The sequence below is a fragment of the Podarcis muralis genome, chromosome 2 (assembly GCF_964188315.1).
Source record: "Podarcis muralis chromosome 2, rPodMur119.hap1.1, whole genome shotgun sequence".
NCBI lineage: Eukaryota > Metazoa > Chordata > Lepidosauria > Squamata > Lacertidae > Podarcis > Podarcis muralis.
The window spans coordinates 88598488-88620479 of record NC_135656.1 but is presented as its reverse complement, the minus strand read 5'-3'; the positions used below and the strand labels follow the sequence as shown (position 1 = coordinate 88620479).

General features: G+C 42.8%; 1 protein-coding gene across 4 annotated transcripts in view; it reads right to left on the bottom strand.

The window, feature by feature from the left end:
* Window positions 1-21992, bottom strand: part of SRGAP3 (SLIT-ROBO Rho GTPase activating protein 3) — a 185674-nt gene that overhangs the window by 49619 nt on the left and 114063 nt on the right. For all 4 annotated transcript variants that reach the window (XR_003705358.2, XM_077925000.1, XM_028719316.2 and 1 more), the window contains exons 5-6: window positions 21234-21419; window positions 16711-16839 (exon numbers count right to left, since the gene is read on the bottom strand). Coding sequence is in view for 3 of the 4 variants with exons in the window: in XM_077925000.1 (XP_077781126.1) it covers window positions 16711-16839; window positions 21234-21419 (315 nt within the window). In the remaining variant the exon portion in view is untranslated. The remainder of the gene's footprint in view (window positions 1-16710; window positions 16840-21233; window positions 21420-21992) is intronic.

The window sequence follows — 21992 nt, the reverse complement described above, 5'->3', positions numbered from 1 at the left end:
CGGAGTATGTCCCCAAACTACCATTTTCTGACAAAGGCAAGGGTGCCACCTCCTTTCTGTTTCCTTTGTATTTACGGGAGTGCTGTGTGGGTAGAATGACTGATGGACACTCACTAGTGAAATGGAGAGGACGTGCAACTTTTAAACTATTTACCAACTTATCCATTAAATAGTGCTGTACTTTATACCCAGACCAGTAGAACTGGGTCTGACTCACTGCACTCAGCTCACCTACCCAAGACTCAGTAATGCACACCAAGTCAGCTCTCTTATCCAAGATGAAATCGTGGATAAGCAAGGACTTACAGTGAACTGACCTAGCATTGCAAAGCAACACCGCCGGTCACAGAACACCTAATCTAGTTAATGTTGGGAGAGCTCTGTGCCCTAAATTGAAAGTGGGCACTCTACCTTCCATAGGACAATGTGGGACTAGGACTCAGAATGAAGAGGAAGGTCGGTTTGCCTATAAGAGCAGCAGTGGTGGCCAGAAGAGCAGGAAAAATATCCAGGAAGAAATGGTAGCAAAGTTGCAGCTGGAGATAACTGCTTTTTTAACTCCATCGGAGAAGGCAAGAGCTGGAAGAAACTTCCAGCTGTTATGGCTGCCTGCATTGCCTGCCAGAAGAGAATCTGCTCCCTGTACTGAGGTGCGCTTGATGCCATACATTCCCTGAGTATGGGGATGTGTGAATTTGCTTCAAGCTTGCCAACCATTTACCATTCAGAAGGCAGTAGACAAGTTATCTTGTTGCAATAATCCTTCTACAATATTGACCAGTTTTAGCATTAATGCTTGAATCATGAAAGACAGAGCAATATAATTCCATGACCTTACATTGAATAATAAAAATGAGATGGTTGATGGAAACAAGAGAGAAGCAACACTTTGTTTTCCAAATATATCACAGAAAGCTGCCAAGAGTGCATTTCCTGAGCTCTTGACTGTCCTCTGATCTCTTGTTATTTTCAGTGCATGTTCACAAAAGGATTTTACAGCAGGATATTTTCTGCATTCCTAACTCAAAGTGAATATCAAAGCTCAGTTACTGCCATAAGCAACTCTAGCCAGAGACGACATCTCATCTTTACTGATGTGAAGAGACACCCTCAATTCAAATTTAAATCATACCAAAGAGATGGATTTCTCTAACTGTGTGCAAAAACAAGCAGCTCATGCATGTGCGCGCGCTCACACAGACACATACAATTCCCACTCTCAGGGATGTGGTGTCAACTTCTAGAAGATTTCAAAAGACAGCAGAAGTCAAGCTTTCAACAACTAATTTATGACACAAGCAAAAATCTAGTTGGTGTCCCTTGGTTTAACTATGAATTAGCCTCCATGAAGCCAGATTATCACCACTGCCTTGGAGGGGGTTCGGCTAGATGACCCTTGGCACCCCTTCCAATTTTACAATGTTATTATCCAATGATCCACTCCAGGTTACCAAACATTGGGCTCCTTTTTGAAAATGAACCAAAGCACAGAGGAAGTAATTTTAGATATGAACTGATGCAATTCTACTAAATTTGAGATTTTTAATTCAGCCGCTGCCTGCTCCCAAAGATCAACATTGTGTTCCACTGCTCCAAAAATATGCTCAGGCCAGAACAGTGGCAAACTTTCAGAGGAAAGGAGTTCCACTGCATATGACAGAGCCCCAGGAACATGTCCTAACACAGCCTTTCTATACTAATTTAATGCACTGGAGCAAAGTTATGGGTTGCAACAATTAACAAGGAAGGCAAAGGAAACATTTGAAAGGTCCAAGTCCTTTAGGAATTTTATAGGACTTTGTGTTTTCCTATATAGCTATTGCAGAGTCTGGCATACTAGTGGAATTTACTCTCCGAGCACCTCAGGAAATAAGATGCAACCAGAGTTCAGCACTAAGTGCATCCTCCAAACAAACAAAAGGTTTACATATGCTCGTAGAGTGTATTCTAAAAGTACTGGTCAAAAATTATATCCAAATGTTTCTACAAAAGATATTCAAATTACCATTGCTTTAGCCAAGTTGAGCAGCGATCTGAATGGAAATTTGTTGACTGCTATGTCTGAAATCTAGTACCTGAGGCTAAAAGGCTCAAACTACAATCTGTGTGTGAATCTGCAGCAGCAATAACAAAAGCAACTCAGGAAGGTGGCACAATAGTTGCAGGAGAAGCTGTGATACTCTGTTGAAGCTCTCACAGTGCCACACTTTGGAAGCAAATGAACAGGTTGTGTAGGCAAGCTCTCCTTCCACCTTTCTCAGTCCTTAAGACTCCTAACAGATGCCAGCATATTGTCCAACGTTTCATCAAGAAGTTCTGGACAGCACCCCTCAATTCTTGGGGTGGTGGAGTCTCTTCCCACTCCAATCTAACAGGTGACCAGCTCTGTTCAAGCCTCCCTATAATAACACGAAACAACTAATGGGTCTCCTAGAGCTCATTGATATACAAGTGCCCACAGTTCCCTGGGTAAAGAGAGTTACTCTGGAGTTCAAAATTGGCATAGGAAACATCAGGACTACTTCAGTCCAAGTATCAGAAAGACTGAAGTCTTAGAAAATCCACATTACCGCCTTGGTCATAAGCATTTAACAGGCTCCATCATTTCATGGTGGGTCTCCTGAGTGTGAGTTTAGCATAATCCAGTTCAGGTACAGGGAACTAGCACCCTGTTGTGGTTCTTAATGTCAGGCAACTTAGCAGAATCTAATCTATGATTACTTAAAAGCATAGGAAGCAGCTGCAGACCAGATCAGTTATCACTCTAGTATGAATAATGAGATCTCACTGTGACAGCCAAACTAGACATCACCATCATTTTATTTGTATGTCAGCTTTCCGTAGTTAAAACCATGCTCAAGGTGACTTACAATATGATTTACATAATCACAAACATAACAAAAGTAGTCATAAATAAAACACATCAAAAAGTACATAACCAAACAACCATTTCCACTTAAATCATAAAAAAGCTAAATTGAAGACACAAAACCCTAAACAATACGCCAACCTGACAGCCTGTTCAGCAGCCTCAATTTTTATAGCTGGAGTCAGACAGCGTCCCACCTCCCCAAGCCAGGTGGGGAAAGGCCTGCAAGACAGGGAGCAGGTCTTCCAGGACTCACAGCCAAGATGATACCTAGTCATATGATCACTGTTGAGAACCAATCAGAAGGAAAGAATGTGAGGCATTGCCTATATCTTCCCTGCTATAGTGGGCCACAAAAGACTCACAAAGAGAAGAGGTCCTGGAAACAGCGGCCATCACCCTAGTCTCTCATTCTAGACTTGCTGTTGATGGGCACAAATCACGGTGGATGCTACTTCCTCAGGCTGTCCACAGCTGAGTTTCCCAAGGGGTCCCTTCCAGTCAAAGCTCCTTCTTCACCCTCTGTCCTCTCCTCCAGCTTTTCCAGACATGACATGGGAGATCTAGGGTCAGGCTCTCCTACATTTCATATACAGTGTTAATTGCAGCCACAAGGGGAAGGCGGAGTCAGATGAAGATACTGGATGAGGATGCTTATCAGCGCTGCTATGCCTGTTTCTCAATTAACACACACATCACACATAGCAATTTAGGGACAGTGGCTTAATTAGGATAATGCACAGAGAAAGGGTCCAGTCTGTCTCTTGCATTCACACAGCTTCTATTAATACTGGGTGATTATATCTGCGTCTCTGTATCTGGCATACTGTGAACTCCTGCAACTCAGGATGCCACATTTTACTGTCACATCCTGTTGCCAGCTCTTCCCCAAGCCTGCTGCTCAAGGCTCAAGGCTTCAGCTGCAAATAGTCTGTGCGCCAGGGCCCTGATGGAGGAAACGCTGCTCAGTGTTGAAGGTGAGACATGGGAGGCCCTCAACTGCAAATGGACAGCCTCAGCCTGACAGCAGCCTGCCTCACAAAAGGGAGCCGGGGAGGGAGAGCAGGAGAGTTGTAACAACACTCTGTGAGAGATCAGTGCAACGACTCTTTTAAAACCTTCTCTTAAAAATAAAAATGCAAACTGAACCAAATCTCCCCCCCCCCCCCAATTCCTATGTGTGACCAGCATGAGCATAATTCTTTCTGACTCCAGGAGGTGACAAAATAAGTTGTACTAAGGCAGGGGAAGATGTGTCTCTTGTGCTTCTTTTAGCTAATCTGGGCAAAAGGACTCCTACAGTGGTACCTCGGGTTACATACGCTTCAGGCTACATACACTTCAGGTTACAGACTCCGCTAACCCAGAAATAGTGCTTCAGGTTAAGAACTTTGCTTCAGGATGAGAACAGAAATTGTGCTCTGGCGGCGCGGCAGCAGCAGGAGGCCCCATTAGTTTAAAGAGGTTAAGAACAGTTTCAGGTTAAGTATGGACCTCCAGAACGAATTAAGTACTTAACCCAAGGTACTGGGAATTTGGGAATTGGGTATTGGGAATTTCCCCCGACCTTCTGTAGTTCCATTTCGCGGCAGTGGGGTGCAGTGAGGCCAAGACATGCTTCCTAATACAGCTGCCAGTTTTCACCCCACTATGAGAAGGAAACAACCTCTTTCAAAGTCCCAAACTCACTTTACTGAAAATGTGAAGCAGCCATTGAGAGGTGTAAAGAGATTTCATCTGGCAAAGCTTTTAGCATTCCTTCCTAACACTCTATACAGAAACAGAATGAAATTAGAAAACAAGAAATATGCACAGGGGCCTAAATAAATCCCTCAGGTAGCCTGGGAACACTTGTAGAAGAATAACTAAAACCAGGACGCTGAGCTTGCAGGACAGCAGCTTATCTCCAGGATAATGATTGTGTTTCAATGTTCTCACTGTAGTCAATATCAGAAACTCTGATGGCTTCCACTGAACCATAGTACATTCTCAGTTCACACTGGGGGTTAGGATGAACTTGAACCAGTCTGAATCTTCTACCAAGACTTTCGGGGAAATGTCACACTTGCATTTCACCTGCATTGCACAAAAGAATTCTGAAATGCTGCTCCTTATTTTCCTTGCTGGAAACATGCTGAAACCAGCATGTGCAGTGTAGTTCAAATAACCCAGCTGCTATTGACAAGTAGGGCAGTAGCCTGACTAACATTATTTTTTACAGCTGCTTTGGTCTCTGGCTATTAGCACCATGCCTAGCACTTCACACTTCAGTGCCGCAAAGAGGGGAGAAAAGATGCAGGAAAAGGTATTTTTTAAAATACCCATTTAAGAAAAGTTTTTTTAAAAAAAGTGAAAGCTAATATTATTATAAATAGGAATTTATAAGAGCTGATATTACTCTCAGCTTTTCAAGAATTAACTTTCCGGTGGACCCCTGCAGGTTAGTGAAGTTGACCCTATAAAAAGTTGTGCTGCCCCCTCAGTGTGGATTCTACAGTCCATCATCTGATTCTGATGTACCATGAAGCTATTGAACTATCTTTGCTCTCTTGGATAAAAGACAGCTAAACACACACAGAGACAGCTAAGCACACAATGGTTGGATGACCCCAGAAACTGCCAAATTATAAACGGCTGGGTTTCCATATAGGTTGCTAACCTGATGGTTCATGTTGTGGCATATAGTAACAACCACTTGCAGCAAGTGTGAAAAAGAATTACTAACAATTAGATTGTCCATTTCTGAATTGTGTAGAAGCTTCACATCCAAACCACTCCATTTGAAACGGCTGCTTCACCTGTTACAACACTGTAAAAACATTTCTCTGAGAGTGACATAAACACAAGCCCAGGTTGCACTGTGAATTAAACAGAGAGGAAGCATACATGGCTACCCTCTTTGCACCCAGGCTTCAACTTTATACCACCACTTGCACAAAGCAAAGAACTTGATCTCAGTGTGTTTTTTAAGTACTCAGTGGATTTTAGCATTTTTCAAGGTCACAACCTTGAAGTTAAAATTTAGGTGCGCTATTCCTGTGGACATTGCTCCCACAGTATAATATGCTGGCTTTGGCTTTTGCCATTTGCTGCCATATCAACAGTGGGACGAATGGCTATGCATTACAGGATGCAAGTAAGTTTTTTCTCTAAGTGTGTTTAACCAAGATGGGAGTTATCTCCTGACCTCTGCATTGTCTCTTAGTATGCCTAATGATAAATATTATTGCCCATAAAGTGCCAATCTTGTTCAAAAGTTTAGCTACAGTTAGTTAACTGGACTTGGGAAGCACACTTTATATATTAAAAAAAATAACAGGTACTTATAACATCTCCAGCAAATATTTTTAACCTAGATTTTCTACTGTTCCCCGGGGCTTCCTCATAGTACTTTTCTTCTAGCTGCTGGTTTTCCTCACTTTACACTTTTCATATGTTACACAGAAGGAGGGAATGAAGAGTAATTCAAACTTCTTTTTTCTTCTTCTGTAGACCATACAATGCACCCTCTGGATATATTTACTGTTGGAATATATCTTAAAGGGGCCGTGGAAATTTAAGGCTGCTGCTTTCTTTCCAGGTATTAAGAACATTACCTATAGGCTGTTCCAGTAAGAATAACTCAATCATTATTACTGAGGAGCACTTAGGCTGTTTTTCAGTTAAAACTAACAAGCATTTTGAAACTTGTTTTCTACCAGGCTCAGGGATCATTTCAGACTATAAAAGCACACACACACACACACTTGTGCATAACTATACAGATCCACAGAGAGAGAAATGAATAACTCACCCTTTGTTTGTGCCTTGTCGAGAGGAAAATAAATCCTTTATAAAGTGCAAGCTTTGGCAAACTACAATGTGCATAACTTGGCTGTACTATCAAGTGAGGTTTGAGTGAAGGCATGCCATCTAAACTGGCTATATTTTTAGGTTTATTAGCATTTTCTGAATGTGGGCCACTTTTCTTATTGTTATGGTCTCCTTCTGAGTGAGACAAGCTAATCATCTCAATACTTTTGATTATTAGGTCGTTTTACTGTGGAAAAACTCAGAAAGGCTACTGTCCCACTCATGTCACAGATTTCACGTCATAATGCAGAGCACACTGCACCCTCCTGAAATACATACTTAGGGGGAATGCAATAAAGATCGGGTGAAGTACACTTCTCTTACAAAGCAAGCAACATTTTAATTCATGTGTTCATTCTACATGACTAAAATAGTTTTGCTTTTCATCTTTTAATTTTCACCTGTTGTTATAATTGCTCTCTCTGTTTTGTATAAATTTAATAATAATAATGAGGGACGCGGGTGGCGCTGTGGGTAAAAGCCTCAGCGCCTAGGACTTGCCGATCGCATGGTCGGCGGTTCGAATCCCCGCAGCGGGGTGCGCTCCCGTTGCTCAGTCCCAGCGCCTGCCAACCTAGCAGTTCAAAAGCACCCTTGGGTGCAAGTAGATAAATAGGGACCGCTTACCAGCAGGAAGGTAAACGGCGTTTCCGTGTGCGGCTCTGGCTCACCAGAGCAGCTTCGTCACGCTGGCCACGTGACCCGGAAGTGTCTGCGGACAGCGCTGGCTCCCGGCCTATAGAGTGAGATGAGCGCACAACCCTAGAGTCTGTCAAGACTGGCCCGTATGGGCAGGGGTACCTTTACCTTTACCTTTACCTTTACCTTTACCTAATAATAATAATAATAATAATAATAATAATAATAAACAACTTTACAAAATGAGAAAGGCAAGCAAGAGACAAGAAGTAAGAAGCACAAAGAAAATAGGGTTGGTTCACATATAACACAGTTTGGTGTTCAGAAGTTGGGGCTCCAATGCTACCCCCTTCATTTTTTCCCCCTCTTGTGAAACAAAGGTTGGATTAAGAAGATTGCTGGTCAAAGTTCATACACGTTGGAAGTTTAATAAATCAATTTAAAGAAAAAAAAAGTTCAAAAAATCTGCTTTATCTTGCACCCACACTTTCCCACCCCACATTTGTGCTTCTGGTGGGTGTGGCTGTCAATTTCTACCACAGTTTAAAATAGTGATAGAACAGCCTAACCACATACTTCCTCATCTGAGGCATAGCAATATCTAATTAAAAGTGTTTGCCTTACAGCCAGGCTAGGAGTAGACTAAACTCCCCACATCAAGAAAGGCTCTTTCAGCCACATGAGCTTCCGTCTTGAGCTATTTTCAAAGCCACAAACCAAATGTCAAGTTTTCAAGTCAATGTGGGATTTGCCTATAAATTTAGCTTTAAAGAGCTACCAGAAGGGGGGGAAATGTGGGGCATTTAGTTGCACATCTGCTCTGATCCCTTTAGGTCTCTTGAACCTTTAAATATTTACAGATGAACACTGTGAGGGTCATTTTGAGCTTAATTCAACTCAACACTCTTTTTCTTCCCTACACTGTATGGGACCAAACTGGCAATATATGCTGATACACTTATTCTCCCAAGTGGACCTGATCCCTGCTGAAAGCAACAGGGACTTGCATTCAGTACCAAGTTTAAACAGCACTTAACAGACCAGCTGCAATCAAGAGGCTTTACCAGTCCCATGGCTGATATCATATGATACTGGTGGGTCCGGCCAACCAAAAACAGCCTTATGGACCAAATTGGTCAGTCTGGTCTAATTTGGCCTGTAGGCCAGAAGTTCCTTGCCATTTGCTTACAGTAACCAAACTGCCACCGTGTGAAAGATGACCCTTCCCAAGTAAAGTAGTCATGTGAATCAACTCCAACTTTAAAAGCGGGGTGGGTGGGGAGGGGCCAGATATCCTAAAGAGCAACTGCAACCTTTGCCTCCCATCCCAAAATTACTTCTTGCTTTTTGTGTACATAACAAGGCAAAGGAAAAGGACCCCTGGATAGTTAAGTCCAGTAAAACTTGACTACAAGGTGCATCTCGCTTTAGGCCAAAGGAGTCGGTGTTTGTCCGCAGACAGCTTTCTGGGTCATGTGGCCAGCATGAGTAAACGGCTTCAGGCATAACAGAACACCATGACAGAAACCAGAGTGCATGGAAACACCATTTACCTTCCTGCCGCAGCAGTACCTATTTATCTACTTGCACTGGTGTGTTTTCAAACTGCCAGGTTGGCAGGAGCTGAGACAGAGCAAAGGGGGCTCATTCCGTTACGGGTATTCGAACTGCTGACCTTCTGATCAGCAAGCCCAAGAAGCTCAGTGGTTTTGACCACTGCGCCACCTGCATAAAAAGGGCAGAGCACGGTTAACGCTTTTTAGCGATAGTCAGTCTAAAACAGGGATGGCTTACCTGTGGCCTTCCTGATGTTGCTGGACTCTAATTTCCATCAGCTCCTACCAGCACGACTAAGCAAAATGTAGTCCAGCAACATCTGAAGGGCCAAAGGTTAGTCATCCCTGGTTTAAAAGAACGCTGAAAATTACACAAGCCTCTGCCACATTCAAGCCTTTGCCATTTTGCTATTTGAAGCTAGGAGTCTGATAACCAAAGAGACAGAGGAGCTTTGCCCAGTACTTCCTGCTGACAGGAAGTATTTCTCATCTTTGTTTCACGTACAAAGGTGGGCGGTGGGGGGGGGGGGAGAGTAACCTCCACAGAAGCTACAGAGGAAGTGAGTGGTTCAAGTGCTTAAAATTACCAGTGGCATTGCAAAATAGCCTCCAAAGCTGGAAGCGGCAGAGAAGAGTGGAATGTAAAAGCTGTGCATTCAAACTGCACTGAATCTTTTGAGAGAAACTAATTTCCCGTGATGGAAGAGGTTTATTCCTTTTTTATTGCCAGGCTGTTGACTGAACAACCCGTAAGCTAGGGAATGGAGAACAATTCCCTGTGCGACAAGCACACAGAGTGCAATAAGACTGAGTGTTTGGGGGGGGGGGAGGCTCGATTAATTTCACTGTACACAGGTTGTACATTGACAATAAAGGTATTATTATTATTATTATTATTATTAATTATTATTAATTATTCCAAAGCAAAGGCACCCACCTTCAGTTCAGAAGGCAGAACAGTTAATGGTAGGTGGAGTCAGGGATAACAGTAAGTACAGTGGTACCTCTGTTTACAAACTTAATTCGTTCTGGAGGTCCGTTCTTAAGCTGAAACCATTCTTATCCTGAGATGCGCTTTCGCTAATGGGGCCTCCAGAGCGTGATTTCCGTTCGCAACCAGGAGCAGCTACTTCCATGTTAGCAAAGCTCGTAACCTGAAGCATTCGTAACCAGAAGCGTTCGTAACCAGAGGTACCACTGTACAGCTAAAAGTGCAAAACGAAACTTCACTATGATACTAATAAGTTTATGTTGCTTTCTCTTTATTCAAAGTTCCCTTTTTCAGGAACAAGGGCTCTCAGCTATTTTTCAAACCAGCAATTTTAAAGCTTCCGTGCTTTTTAATTCAGTCAACTTGGTCCAAGAGATTATTGTGCTTAAGAGCCATCACAGTCTTAGTAGTAGTTTATAATTATGATTGAGCTGTCAGATTATTGCTTCACTATGAATTCTAGTACCACAAGTCCAGCACCTCATATAGTAGCACTCAAGCATGGCCTTGGCACAAATACAGATTTTTCTAGCTAAAAGCTAGCAGGGCACATTAGCAAGTGAATATCTCTTCTTGCCATCATTTTCTTTTTTTAAATGGCAGTTTTCAAAATAAAGCAGTTCCTGCATTTGTGTTTATAACTCACTGCTAAACCAAAGGAAAACTGCTTCATGAAAAACTCAAATCGAGAAAACAGGCTTTCACAAAAAATCTCTCTCAGCTATCTACTCCAGTCACTTGGTTTTCTCTCTAAAACTTCCTGCCACCATTCCATTCCCCCATCAATCAATTCGCTCGAATACATATTTACTGTAACATATGTATGCTACTCAATGAAACAAAAGTAAAACATCAAACCATTAAAAAATAAAAATCCAACATAAATGCAGCAAAGCTCACCTAAAATTAAGAACACCTTTTTTTTTACTCTTATAGACCCAGATTACATAAGCTATTAAAAGGCCTGGGTGAACAGAAACGTCTTTACCTGGTGTCAAAAAGACCACAACACTGTTAAATATTCAACTCTGGGAAGGATATTCCGTAAACATGATGCCACTACTGGAAAGGCCCTTCCCCTGGTAGTTGTCCACCAAACTTCATTTGGCAGAGATACCTAGAGTACGGCCTCCAAAGAGGATCTTATGGTTCAGGTAGGTACATATGGGAGGAAGGTGGTCTTTCAGGAAGTCTGGTCCCAAGCCATTTAGGGCTTTAAAAATTAAAAATAGCATTTTGAATTGGGCCTGGAAACAGACACAATAAGCAGCCAGAGAAGAATCAGGCTCCCTATAGGCTTCTCTAGAGTCACTATTATACCTATCCAAATCAATTGTGTTAAAAGTGTGCTTTTGATCATGAAGCGCTTTTTCGGCAGGGATGGGGACCCTGCGACCTTAGAAAGGATGTTGCACTCCAGCTACCATTTACCCAGTGCAGATGGTCAATGCCACACACACACACATACACACACCCTTTGCTACACAGGGAAAATTCTATTCCCCATGCAATAAAAACTCTTGATGTCCTCCAAAATTGTTTACCAAAAATATCTGACTGACCCAAAACAGCGCCCAGGGCCTTCTGGCAGTTTCCTCACTGCAAGAAGTGAAGTTACAGGGAACCAGGCAGACGGCCTTCTCGGTAGTGGCGCCCGCCCTGTGGAACGCCCTCCCATCAGATGTCAAAGAAATAAGCAACTATCTGACTTTTAGAAGACATCTGAAGGCAGCCCTGTTTAGGGAAGCTTTTAACATTTGATGAATCATTGTATTTTAATATTCTGCTGGAAGCCACCCAGAGTGGCTGGGGAAACCCAGCCAGATTGGTGGGATATAAATAAATTATTATTATTATTATTATTATTATTATTATTATTATTATTATTATGTAGTATAGTTAATGCAGCTATTCTTAGTATTCAACAATTGCTTACAAGTGATATTACACACTGCACAATTAAACTTCCTACTTTAAAATCAAGCTCTGAGTAACTGGGACAACATGAAAGTGGGTGTAAATAAACACTGCATTAAGATGCACATTCAGCTTTCTCATTTAAGATGCTTACTTAACTGAGCTCCCATTCTACACTGGCAGCCCTGTTATTGATATTTAAGAGGCTCTTTAATCTTTAATCCTAAAAAAGAAGTGTTAATAACTATGAGCCAGCATCATACACAAGTTAATGGGAAGCATCTTTAATAATCCAAAGGTAACCTAATCTTCTGTAGCCTTTTTGCATTCTAACATTTGTTCCAAAGGGGCTGAATGTACAATGAAAGTAGAAGTATAAAGTGCTTTCTGCGTAGAAATTAAACTATAATGGCCACATTTGAATGCAACTCTAAGCCAAAGTGTACAGTTTGATTAAAGCACAATCTGCATAGTGGCATGCTGTTGACATTCTCAAAGAATGATAATAGGTTAGTGAGATAAGATGTACTCTTTTCCCAGAAAAGAGGGTAGGCTAACTGGTATGTAATTTCCAGGATCCTCCCTGGATCCCTTAAGTTATTTATTTTTAATGGTGTTTTGTTGGCCATTTTTCAGTCCTCAGGTATGGAGGCTGATACTGGGGATAAGTTACATATTTTTGTTAGAAGATCAGCAGTTTCACATTTGCGTTCTTTAAAAACTCTGGGGTGGACGCCATCTGGACCTGGTTATTTGTCAGTTTTTATTTTGACAATAAGGCCTAGGACTTCACATTGTGTCATCACTACTTAGCTCAGTTCCTTAGACTCCATTCTGGCTAAGGGTTACGTGAAAATGTGCTGTGTATTCAAGTGTATGAGCTACCCAAAAAATAAAATAAATTAATTAAATTAAAGAAATGCAATTACCAGTATCAGTTGCTTTAGCCTAGGATGTATCTTGTTAAGACTTAATATCCTAATACTGTATCAAATTCCTTACTTTTTAAATCTCATCTCAAAGTTGCATGATCAATGGGAGGTCTAGAACCAAGACAAGACTCAGAAACCTGATGCGGCACACTTCTTTGGGGGCATAAAACATTGAATCAATATGGTCAAGTTCTGGGCAAAGAAAATCCCAATTTAGCAATTAACTCACTAGATAGGCATGGAGAGAAAGTAAATCATTCATTTTGCAAAATGGTACCAAGTGGAAGTAAAAACAATATTTCATAAGAAACAACGGGATAGAAATTGTGGCTAACATTGTGTGTACACCCTTTCTCAAACCAGCAGTGGGAACACACCAGATGCAGAGTAAATGGGAGTTTGTACACAGCCTTAGTCTTGCTTCTCATAATCTAGAGATGTCTAGGATTGAAACAAACTTTCTGCATAGAAAACATGTGCTCCTCTGCTGACCTATGGTCCTTCCCTTAATTTAGTGAGCAGAGGTTAAAATGAGGACTGCCCAAGTGTAAATAATTCCTGTTTGACTCAGGAAATCCAATATTATTCCTTGTTTATTGGACACTATGGAATTCAAAACTTGATGTTACAAGTCCTGGAAGATGTCTAACTGAGGGAATGAGTCTACTCCATTTATATTGGGATATTCTGAACTCTGCCCTATAAGGCTCTTCTGAAGCACAGTATACATGTATGAAAGTCTGTTCAAACAAACAGCTCTTCTCTTGGGGAACTTGAAATTAGGACACACGTATACAGCTCATGCATCCTTAATAACACTTTGTTTTCTCAGGCAAGAAGAATATATAATTAGGCAAATTTAGTTGTACTGAATCAAAGATGTTTTGGTTTAAGTCCCCTAAAGGGATTTCCTGGAGTGAGGAATAAAAACCATCTGCTGACTCCAATGGAAGTATCAGAAAGGAAATATACTGGAGGGGAATGACATAAAAACAGCCAGAGCTAAACTGGCATTCGGCAGCTCTCCAGGAAACCAGAGATTCAACTCCATGAAAATAAAAACGTCGTACATAAAAATGTAGGAAACCTGAGGTGCAAATCAATCTCAAAGGCTCTCGGAGGCTCTTTGGGTGGGTGGTTCCCTGTCTAGGAGACAGGTAAGTTACCTGTTCTGGATGGGTTGCACACCCTCTGAAGGAGCAGAACTTCAAAGCCCTGAACAACTTAAGTCCAGGATACCTTAGGGACTGCCTGAATCCGTACATCCCAGTTGGATAAATGAGATCATTGGCAGAAGCATTATTGGTTTTTCCCCAAGTTGGCAAGGCTCATTTGACAGCAACAAGAATCTAAACCTTTAGTATCATTGGCCTAGCACTGTAGAAAACCCTGCCAATATTTGGCAGGCGCTTCTGTTTCAACCTTTAAACACCTGCTGAAAACTTTTCTATTCCTCCAGGTTTATACAGGCAATTAAGAATATGTCTTTCTATAATAGTTAGCTGATCTCTGGTTTTAATTTTTCCTATAGTTTTTATTGCATGACTTTATGCATGACTGTTGTAAAACACTCTTATAGTTTTTATGAATAGAGGTGCAGGTGGTGACCATTTTAGCATGTCCAATTGATGCGCAATTGCCAACACGCAGAACGTGGACATAATGGGGAGGGGCGCACTTATGCGTGCTCTGTTGACGCACACAGGGCCAGGAATGGTACCCCTGTGCGAAATGGTCACCGCCTGTATATATTTTAATAAATAAGTAAATGAATGAATAAAATAAGCTAAGCCTTTTACAGAAGGAGTGGGGTTACAAATTGCTCAAAACATTTTGTTCAATAAACTCTCACATGCTCCATCCAACATGTCTCAAAATCTTCATAAGACTGCAAAATCCTACAACAGGTTTCTCTTTTAATTCTAGCATGGAACAATAAATATGATTTAAAGGATTAATTAAATTACATTACCTTCCAGATGCACTTACGTGACATTTAAACCAAAACTAAGGCTTCATACACAGACCACTGTTATTTACATGGCCATTACAGCAAACAGAAGTCAATTTATATCCCACTAGCAAGAAGAAATGCCTTACTGCAAGACAGATTTCCCAGCATAAAACTGTAGAAACCTTATTTCTTGCATCATTGGCCAGAACAAGTGCATGAATACATATGGTCAGCCTTATCTTGAGCTATTCCCAGTATCTAATGTGCTTACAAGGCTCTTTTGAAGTAGAATGAATAAGTGTAAAGTACATGAAAACCCAGAGATTCCTAGTGTCCAAGCCTATAAGATAAACTAGATTTATCTTATTTTATTCTACACATTGTATGAATTCTTATGCAGATGCCTCTGTAAGGGTCAGCCACCAACATATGAGCCTCTGAGTTGAAATACCTGTTTTTAGGCATAACAGGTGCCATCTCTCTCTCTAGCCTTCCTTAAAAGAGTGGGTTTTTTCTGGTGGTACTCAAATCTCAAAACTGGTACACTGCGATATCTTGGCTTCTAAAGCGAGCATGTGGGGAGAGTGTGCCTTTTCTCTCATGCCCACAGCAGTTGGCCCCTCAGCACTGCCAGCCCCAGAGGCGGTGCTTCCTCCTCATCCTGTGGAGGCACAGAGGCAGGAAGCTACCGGGCTGCCATTTCACCTGCCACTGCCACTGAGCCAGCTCCAAGGCCAGTGGAAGGTGGGCAGCAGGCGAGCTGGGTCCATGGCGGTGGCCAGGCAGCACCAAGAGGACATAGTCTTCCTCAAAGCCCTCGCGGATGGTGCAGAGGTGGAAAGCCACATCTCATAGCAGCAGCGTCCAGCTCCAGGCACTCAGCCCGCACCAAGCCCAGCCCACAGCATGACCCGCCTAGCAGTAGCCACAGCCAGTGGGCCAAGAAGCAGGGGTGGAGGAAGGGGGCGGGTCGCCCTGGGTGTCACCACTGAGGGGGCTGACAAAATGCCAGACAGTACTCACCGTGGGGCCTGCAGCGCACCAGAGCCACACATCTCTCCTGGGAGTGACGCGGTGGTTGGGCACCCGCAGGCTCCGCGCTGCCCCAAACGGTCCGCCCACCACCTTCCCCTCAGCTGTAGGGTGGCTGAGTAGGAGGAGGCAGGCAGACTCCTCGGAGGCCCCACGGAGCGTCCTGCCCTGGGTTGTCCCACCCCCACAGGTGGCTGGCCCCACCCCTGGGCACAGGGCACATGTGCCACCCCAGGCGGCCGATCGGCTTGCTCTGCCGCTGCCGAGAAGGGTATGTCATAATGAGTACCGACACCTTTTTTTCTACAAAAAAGGCACTGCATAAAATAATCTAATTGATCATGAATGGCCAGAGAAAAGATTCCCACTTTCTCTTTCAGCTCCCAACCGAGTACCTCTTCAGGCTACAGCGTCACTAGTTTTTGCTTCTGCCTGGCTACAGTCATACCTGATCAAATTTCAAATTCCAGTTCAAGCCCTTGACTGGTCTTCTCCCTATAGAATTATTCCAATACACTTCATCTTGTATTCAGAGAAATAAATAGCATCTACCGCTGAGATCCCTACTTTGTGCACTCATTGCATGTCCAAGTTCAGCCCAGTTCTAACACACCAGTGGTTCAAAAACCCAGCTACAAGGTGAGATGGTATGATAAACACGGTGAGAGTCTCTACATCCACTCACATGTCCTACAGAAGATCAAAGTCCTGGGATGTATAAATGTACTGAGCTAGGCACAAGTAATTATTCAAAAAGATTGATTCAAACGTTGCAATGCTGTATCCTGGTTCTGTGAGTAATGGGTAGCGAACAATGTCAAATCAACAATGCAACACCGCAGAAGCAAGGCAATTCTACAGCACTGACATGCTCAGAGACACAAACAGGGTGTCAGGTGCAGCTGCCAGCTTGGGAAGAGAGCTGAGTATCTGCGCATTAACAAAAGAAAGAGAGAGAAATAACTCACATCAATCAGGTCTGAGACATCATGGATGTAGTATTTACTGACTGCTGCATTTGTTGCTGCCAGGTTCAGCAGATAATCGTTCCTAGCTTTAGTGCACTTCAGCTTATTTTCTGAGTATTTTGCTTGCCTCTGAAAAACATCAAAATGGTACACACATTTTTAAAAAGGTGAATAGGCCATCCCAATTCTTGCATTTGCATACCAAATTTTAAGCTCTTATAACATAAAAGCAGCTCTGATGACTAAAGGCTCCTCTAGTCCAACATCCTGTTTTTCACAAGCAGGACATAAGCATGGTAGCACTCTCCCACTTACGTTTTCCAGCAACTGATGATCAGAGGCATACCACCTCCACTGGTGGAGGTAGTATCTAGCCATCATGACTTGTAACCACTGATGGTCTTATTCCTCCATGAAATCTGTGATAAGGAGCACTGCACAGCATTGCTGTGTTTATGCAAAAAAAAACTTATGGTATTAGAGAGAAATGCAGCAGATTTATCTACCTGCAGCAATTTCTTCCAGACATACCCAGCACAGCAAGTGCATTCTATTTCAGTGAACACCCTACATCCACCAGTAACAGCTTGCATGCTTGGAGAACGGTTTCGCATCAATCACATCAGTTACTGGGGAGGATAAACTATTTCACATTCATATGGTAGCCTAGTCAATGATGTCAGACTTTTTAATGAAGAAGTACGATACAGATCTAATATTCACTGCTGCCCCACTATATATATTGCTTTCCCTGCATCCTTGCTGAAGATTAATTCAGGCATTCCAAGTGCATCCTTCTGTGCGAGATGACCTCATGGAGAGTGAATTAGTGTTGGATGGAATTTGCTCCATCAAATCTTCAAATCACACCCTGTGATGAGTGAAAGAAGTTGCACTTGAAGAGCAGTCTACATGCGTTGAAGCTAATCAGGTTTGGATCAAATCAGTGCCTGGATGGAAGATTGCCTGGGAACCACCTCTATACTTCCTTGAGTTCCATGACGGAAAAAAGATAAGAGATACCATATTTTCCATCCTATAGGGTGCACCGGCCCATAGGACACACCTCGTTTTTTGGATTTATTTCCCCCCCCCCCCCCGAGCCGCGGCTGCCGCCCCAAGCCTTGCGGACACCCGCCTGAAGCACGGGGAGCCCTCTGGAACTCCCGCCGGGCTTGCGGGCTTGCTTCCTGAAGCCTGGAGAGTGAGAGGGGTCGGTGCACACCGATGCCTCTCGCTCTCCAGGCTTCAGCGAAAGCCTGCATTCGCCCCATAGGACGCACACACATTTCCCCTTCATTTTTGAAGGGGAAAAAGTGCGTCCTATGGGGCGAAAAATACGGTAAATGTCGTAAATAATGAACTTTGCTGAACAACCAGATGTAACATATAAAGAGCTCTAAAGACTCTTTAGGGCTAGGGTTGTGTAGTATACATGTACATTAATTTCCTTCACAGAAGCTAAAAAATGGTAAATCTGCAGCGAGCAGCAAATTTAAGGTCTCGGAATGAAGGAGCTGGCAGACAGAGTCATACAGACTTGAAGCCCTTCTTGAATAAGAACATCAAGTTAAGGTAGAACCACTCTGCAGAAACCATTATAAGTGCTTATAAACAACTTGTTGAAGAAGTAAGTCAAATAGGAAATATGTGATCCTACTGGCCCCAGTTTGCAAACAGCATGTTACATGGTACAAAGTATCAAGCGCTAGGGTTTGTTTCACTCAGACAAACAAGCCTGGCCTTAACATTGTGGTTTGTTTGAAGTAAGGCAAAGCATGATTTCTGGTCTGGCCACAACACTAAAGCAAGTATAGTGAACTTTTCTCCTAACACCCCTCAACTACTAACACTCGTGTGCAAGTGTAGACATAGGCAAAATAGGAGTAAGTGGCTGAAGGTGTAAAGAGATAATGCTGCTAAAGCTTCTGTTGCTGCTCACAAAGGAGAGAAGGGAATTAAAGGGTTGTTTTCTGTTTCATAGGTGTTGTCGAGGGAGGTGGCAGAATTCCAAGGTGACCCTGCACCACTTTAGAATGCTGGTGGAGGATGCCAATTTAAAAAAAAAAAAAAAATTCCCCCGTGTTTAAAAAAAAGCACATCTAATAGGATTATTATAGCAGTGTGCTCTCTGCTGTGCTGGTGTATGTGTTTCTATTTTATTAACAAAGAAATTTTTATGTATAAGTCTGATGTGTATAAGTGGTATGGCCCATTCAATCACTTCATTCCCCTGTACAGGTCAGATAAAGAGTGTGCTAAGAACCAGTAAAAACTTTCTGGCACCAGTCACCTGTCCTGTGTGCAAAAAAAAAGATGTGAGAGAATTATTTGTATGATTTGTATAGAAATATGGCCTTTCACCATCCCTATAGCCTCTTTAGGGCTTGGGTTCTATAGTATACACTAGATTAATTTTAAAAAGGAGGATGCCACGTTTAGCATATATCCTCAAGACTCAGTGTGCATACAACCTGCCCAATTTTCTAACCATAGGGAAGGTCCCTCCAAGAGGAGAAGCAGCAACAAATATATCTGTGCATTTGCCAGTGGAAGGAAAGTAAGGGTGAAGGAAGGCAGTCCGATTAAAAACCACATAATCCTTCAAACCAACATCTCTGAAAGCATCTGTTATAAATCTATTACAAATCTGAGCTTCTTCAAATCAGCAGTCAAGTGCATTCTATGGTATTTATTGTTCTTTGGCACCAGAGTCAATTTAGGAGCAGAATGAATTAGCAGGTATAATTTAACACAACAGTTGGAGTGCTACCCTCTGGCTCTCCCCTTCCAAACCTGATTGCCTTGAGATTCAACCAGTCTCAGCCACTCCCACATAGCACTTTTCAGAGCTGTTTTCTCATTTAAAAACTCTCAGTTTCACTTCCTGTTTGTATGTAGATTTTCCTCAGGCCCATTTTTAATTCAGTCATCAGATTCAGGTTCACTGCCCAGACAAGCAATACTGGATTAAAGGGCAGGCTACTATTATGCATAATACTCTGCTGCAGACACACAGCTCTAGCTCTGTTCATTATAGCAAACTGTCCCTTCCAACTGTAGGGCCCAAACATGGGAAAACTGAGGAGGGATACAATTTTCCAGGGGCTTGGAGATCCAAGGGCAGCCCAGCCTGGACTGCAAACCCATTATCATTAGAGAAATAGTGAGGCTAATTTGTAGATTAATTTATTTAGCAAGCCCACCCATCATCACAAGTGGATGATATGCAGATATGTAATTTCATTTTCCTCTATTTCCAGAGTCTGCAACCAGAGTCTGAAGCATGGTTGCAAACTCTGTTTACAATGAACCATGGCTGCCTCTGAAAGGTGAAGGGAGAGACATTCTGCATATGAGGGGCACAGTACACAAGACTGTGGCACATTTCTGATTTCCTAATTTCCATAGTTAGGACATCAGGAACAATACCCTTAGCGCTAAGGTTAATTCAGCTGTACAGTCAGAAATAATTCTGGTTATTTTCAGAGTGTTACTTTTGTTGCACTTCCCACATTTGTCTAACAAGCACATTACTGTGAACGGGTGGTGATCCCTGACTGTTTAATAGTCCACTTATGACTGTAGCAATAGGAACTATCTTGCAAAAACAGTGTAATGTTCCACAGAGCACTAAACACACGCATGAGCTGACTGCCCCCTCCATCTATTCAGATAAGCATTACTGTAGCAGACTAGATTTCCTGCTAGGTTCCTTCGCTCTGCAGTCAACCAAGCCTCTTGGAGCCAGAACACGACTGTCTCTGTTGGATCCGGGAGACGCTGCCTGAGCAGCTATTGTAGGACTTTTCCAATTCCTGCCCTTTTTGTACTGGATGTCTGGGTCACTTTTGTTTTGTTTGCTTTCTGAGCCATCACTCTGGAGGCCTTCCCTCCCTCCAGCCGCCCTTTCCAACTCTCCTAGTATTGGGCAATTGAATGGTTGAACACATTAAACCCTGCTGATGTAATACACCCCTCTCCTTGGAAGTGCTCCACAATGTGCCCCCAGGCTCTGCTTCTTGCAGGGAAACTGCCTGCTTGTCTGCCTAAGACAGGCTTCCTGGACCTTGGCCCTCCAGATGTTTTTTTTGGCCTACAACTCCCATGATCCCTGGCTAGCAGGACCAGTGGTCAGGGATGATGGGAATTGTAGTCTCAAAACATCAGGAGGGCTGAGGTTGAGGAAGCCTGGCCTAAGAGCTCTAGCTACCTGCTGCATTTGGGGCATATCTCCACAGCTAACAAGCAGTAAAGAGAAAAGGCTTTCTGCATACCCATCCCAAGCAGTCCGTCAGTGAAATTGCATGCAAACATTATTGCAAACAGGAGGCATTCCAAGCAGTTCAAATTCATTCAAAGAAATATTTCAGTAACACAAGTGGCCAATGATCACCAGCCATAACCCTGGACTTGGGAAGCACTCTCAGTAGATGTGTGCTCATCAGTTGACGTGACACTGGCGACCGCATGGTTGGCATTGGCATCCTTCTGTCCAGCCACATGGAGAACCCTTCACTCACCTTTTCCTTCATCTTCTCAATTTTCTTGACAGAGCTGCGGCGCTGGGGCCTATCTTCATGCCGCAACAGGTTCACGCTGATGTCCCCTGCTTTGTTGAACTGTTTCTCTTCTTGCTTCTCGGCTTCCTTCAGTTTGCTTTCAGCACTGATGCTTTCAGCGTGGTACATATGGTATGTTTTCATCACCTGAAGGTGAGGAAGTTCAGCGAGTCAGCTTATAACAAAAACAATGAATTCAGTGGAACGAAAACAATGAATTCAGTGGTTGCAAAGGTTGGTACCTTTAAAGCACACCCAAAGCACTTTTCCCTGCATCAAAAAAACTGGGGCACTTTAGTTTGTTAAGGGTTGCTGGGAATTTTAACTCTGTGAGCACTAAACTACAGTGTCCAGAATTTTTTGGAAAAAATGAATGTGCTTTAAAGGCACAGAGTATGTACGTAGCTCAAGACTCCCCCAGCTAATCATTCACTTCTCTTTTAATAGGCAACATATTTTACATTGTGCTTCATCCTCATAACAACTCTATGGTGCACCACCAGGATTCTCATTTGACCGGAGGGATTATGAGGCTGAGAGACTGTGACTTGTCAAAGGCCATACAATCACTTCATACATTACATCAAACAGATTTTAAGCCAGAATGTGATGAACATGTGTTTACAGATATGTATCTTATAGACTAGTTAGAGCACTGTGGGTGGCTGCAGCTCTTAGGTGTCAAATTCAGGTTTGCTTCAGCCTAGGGTGCGCAATCGC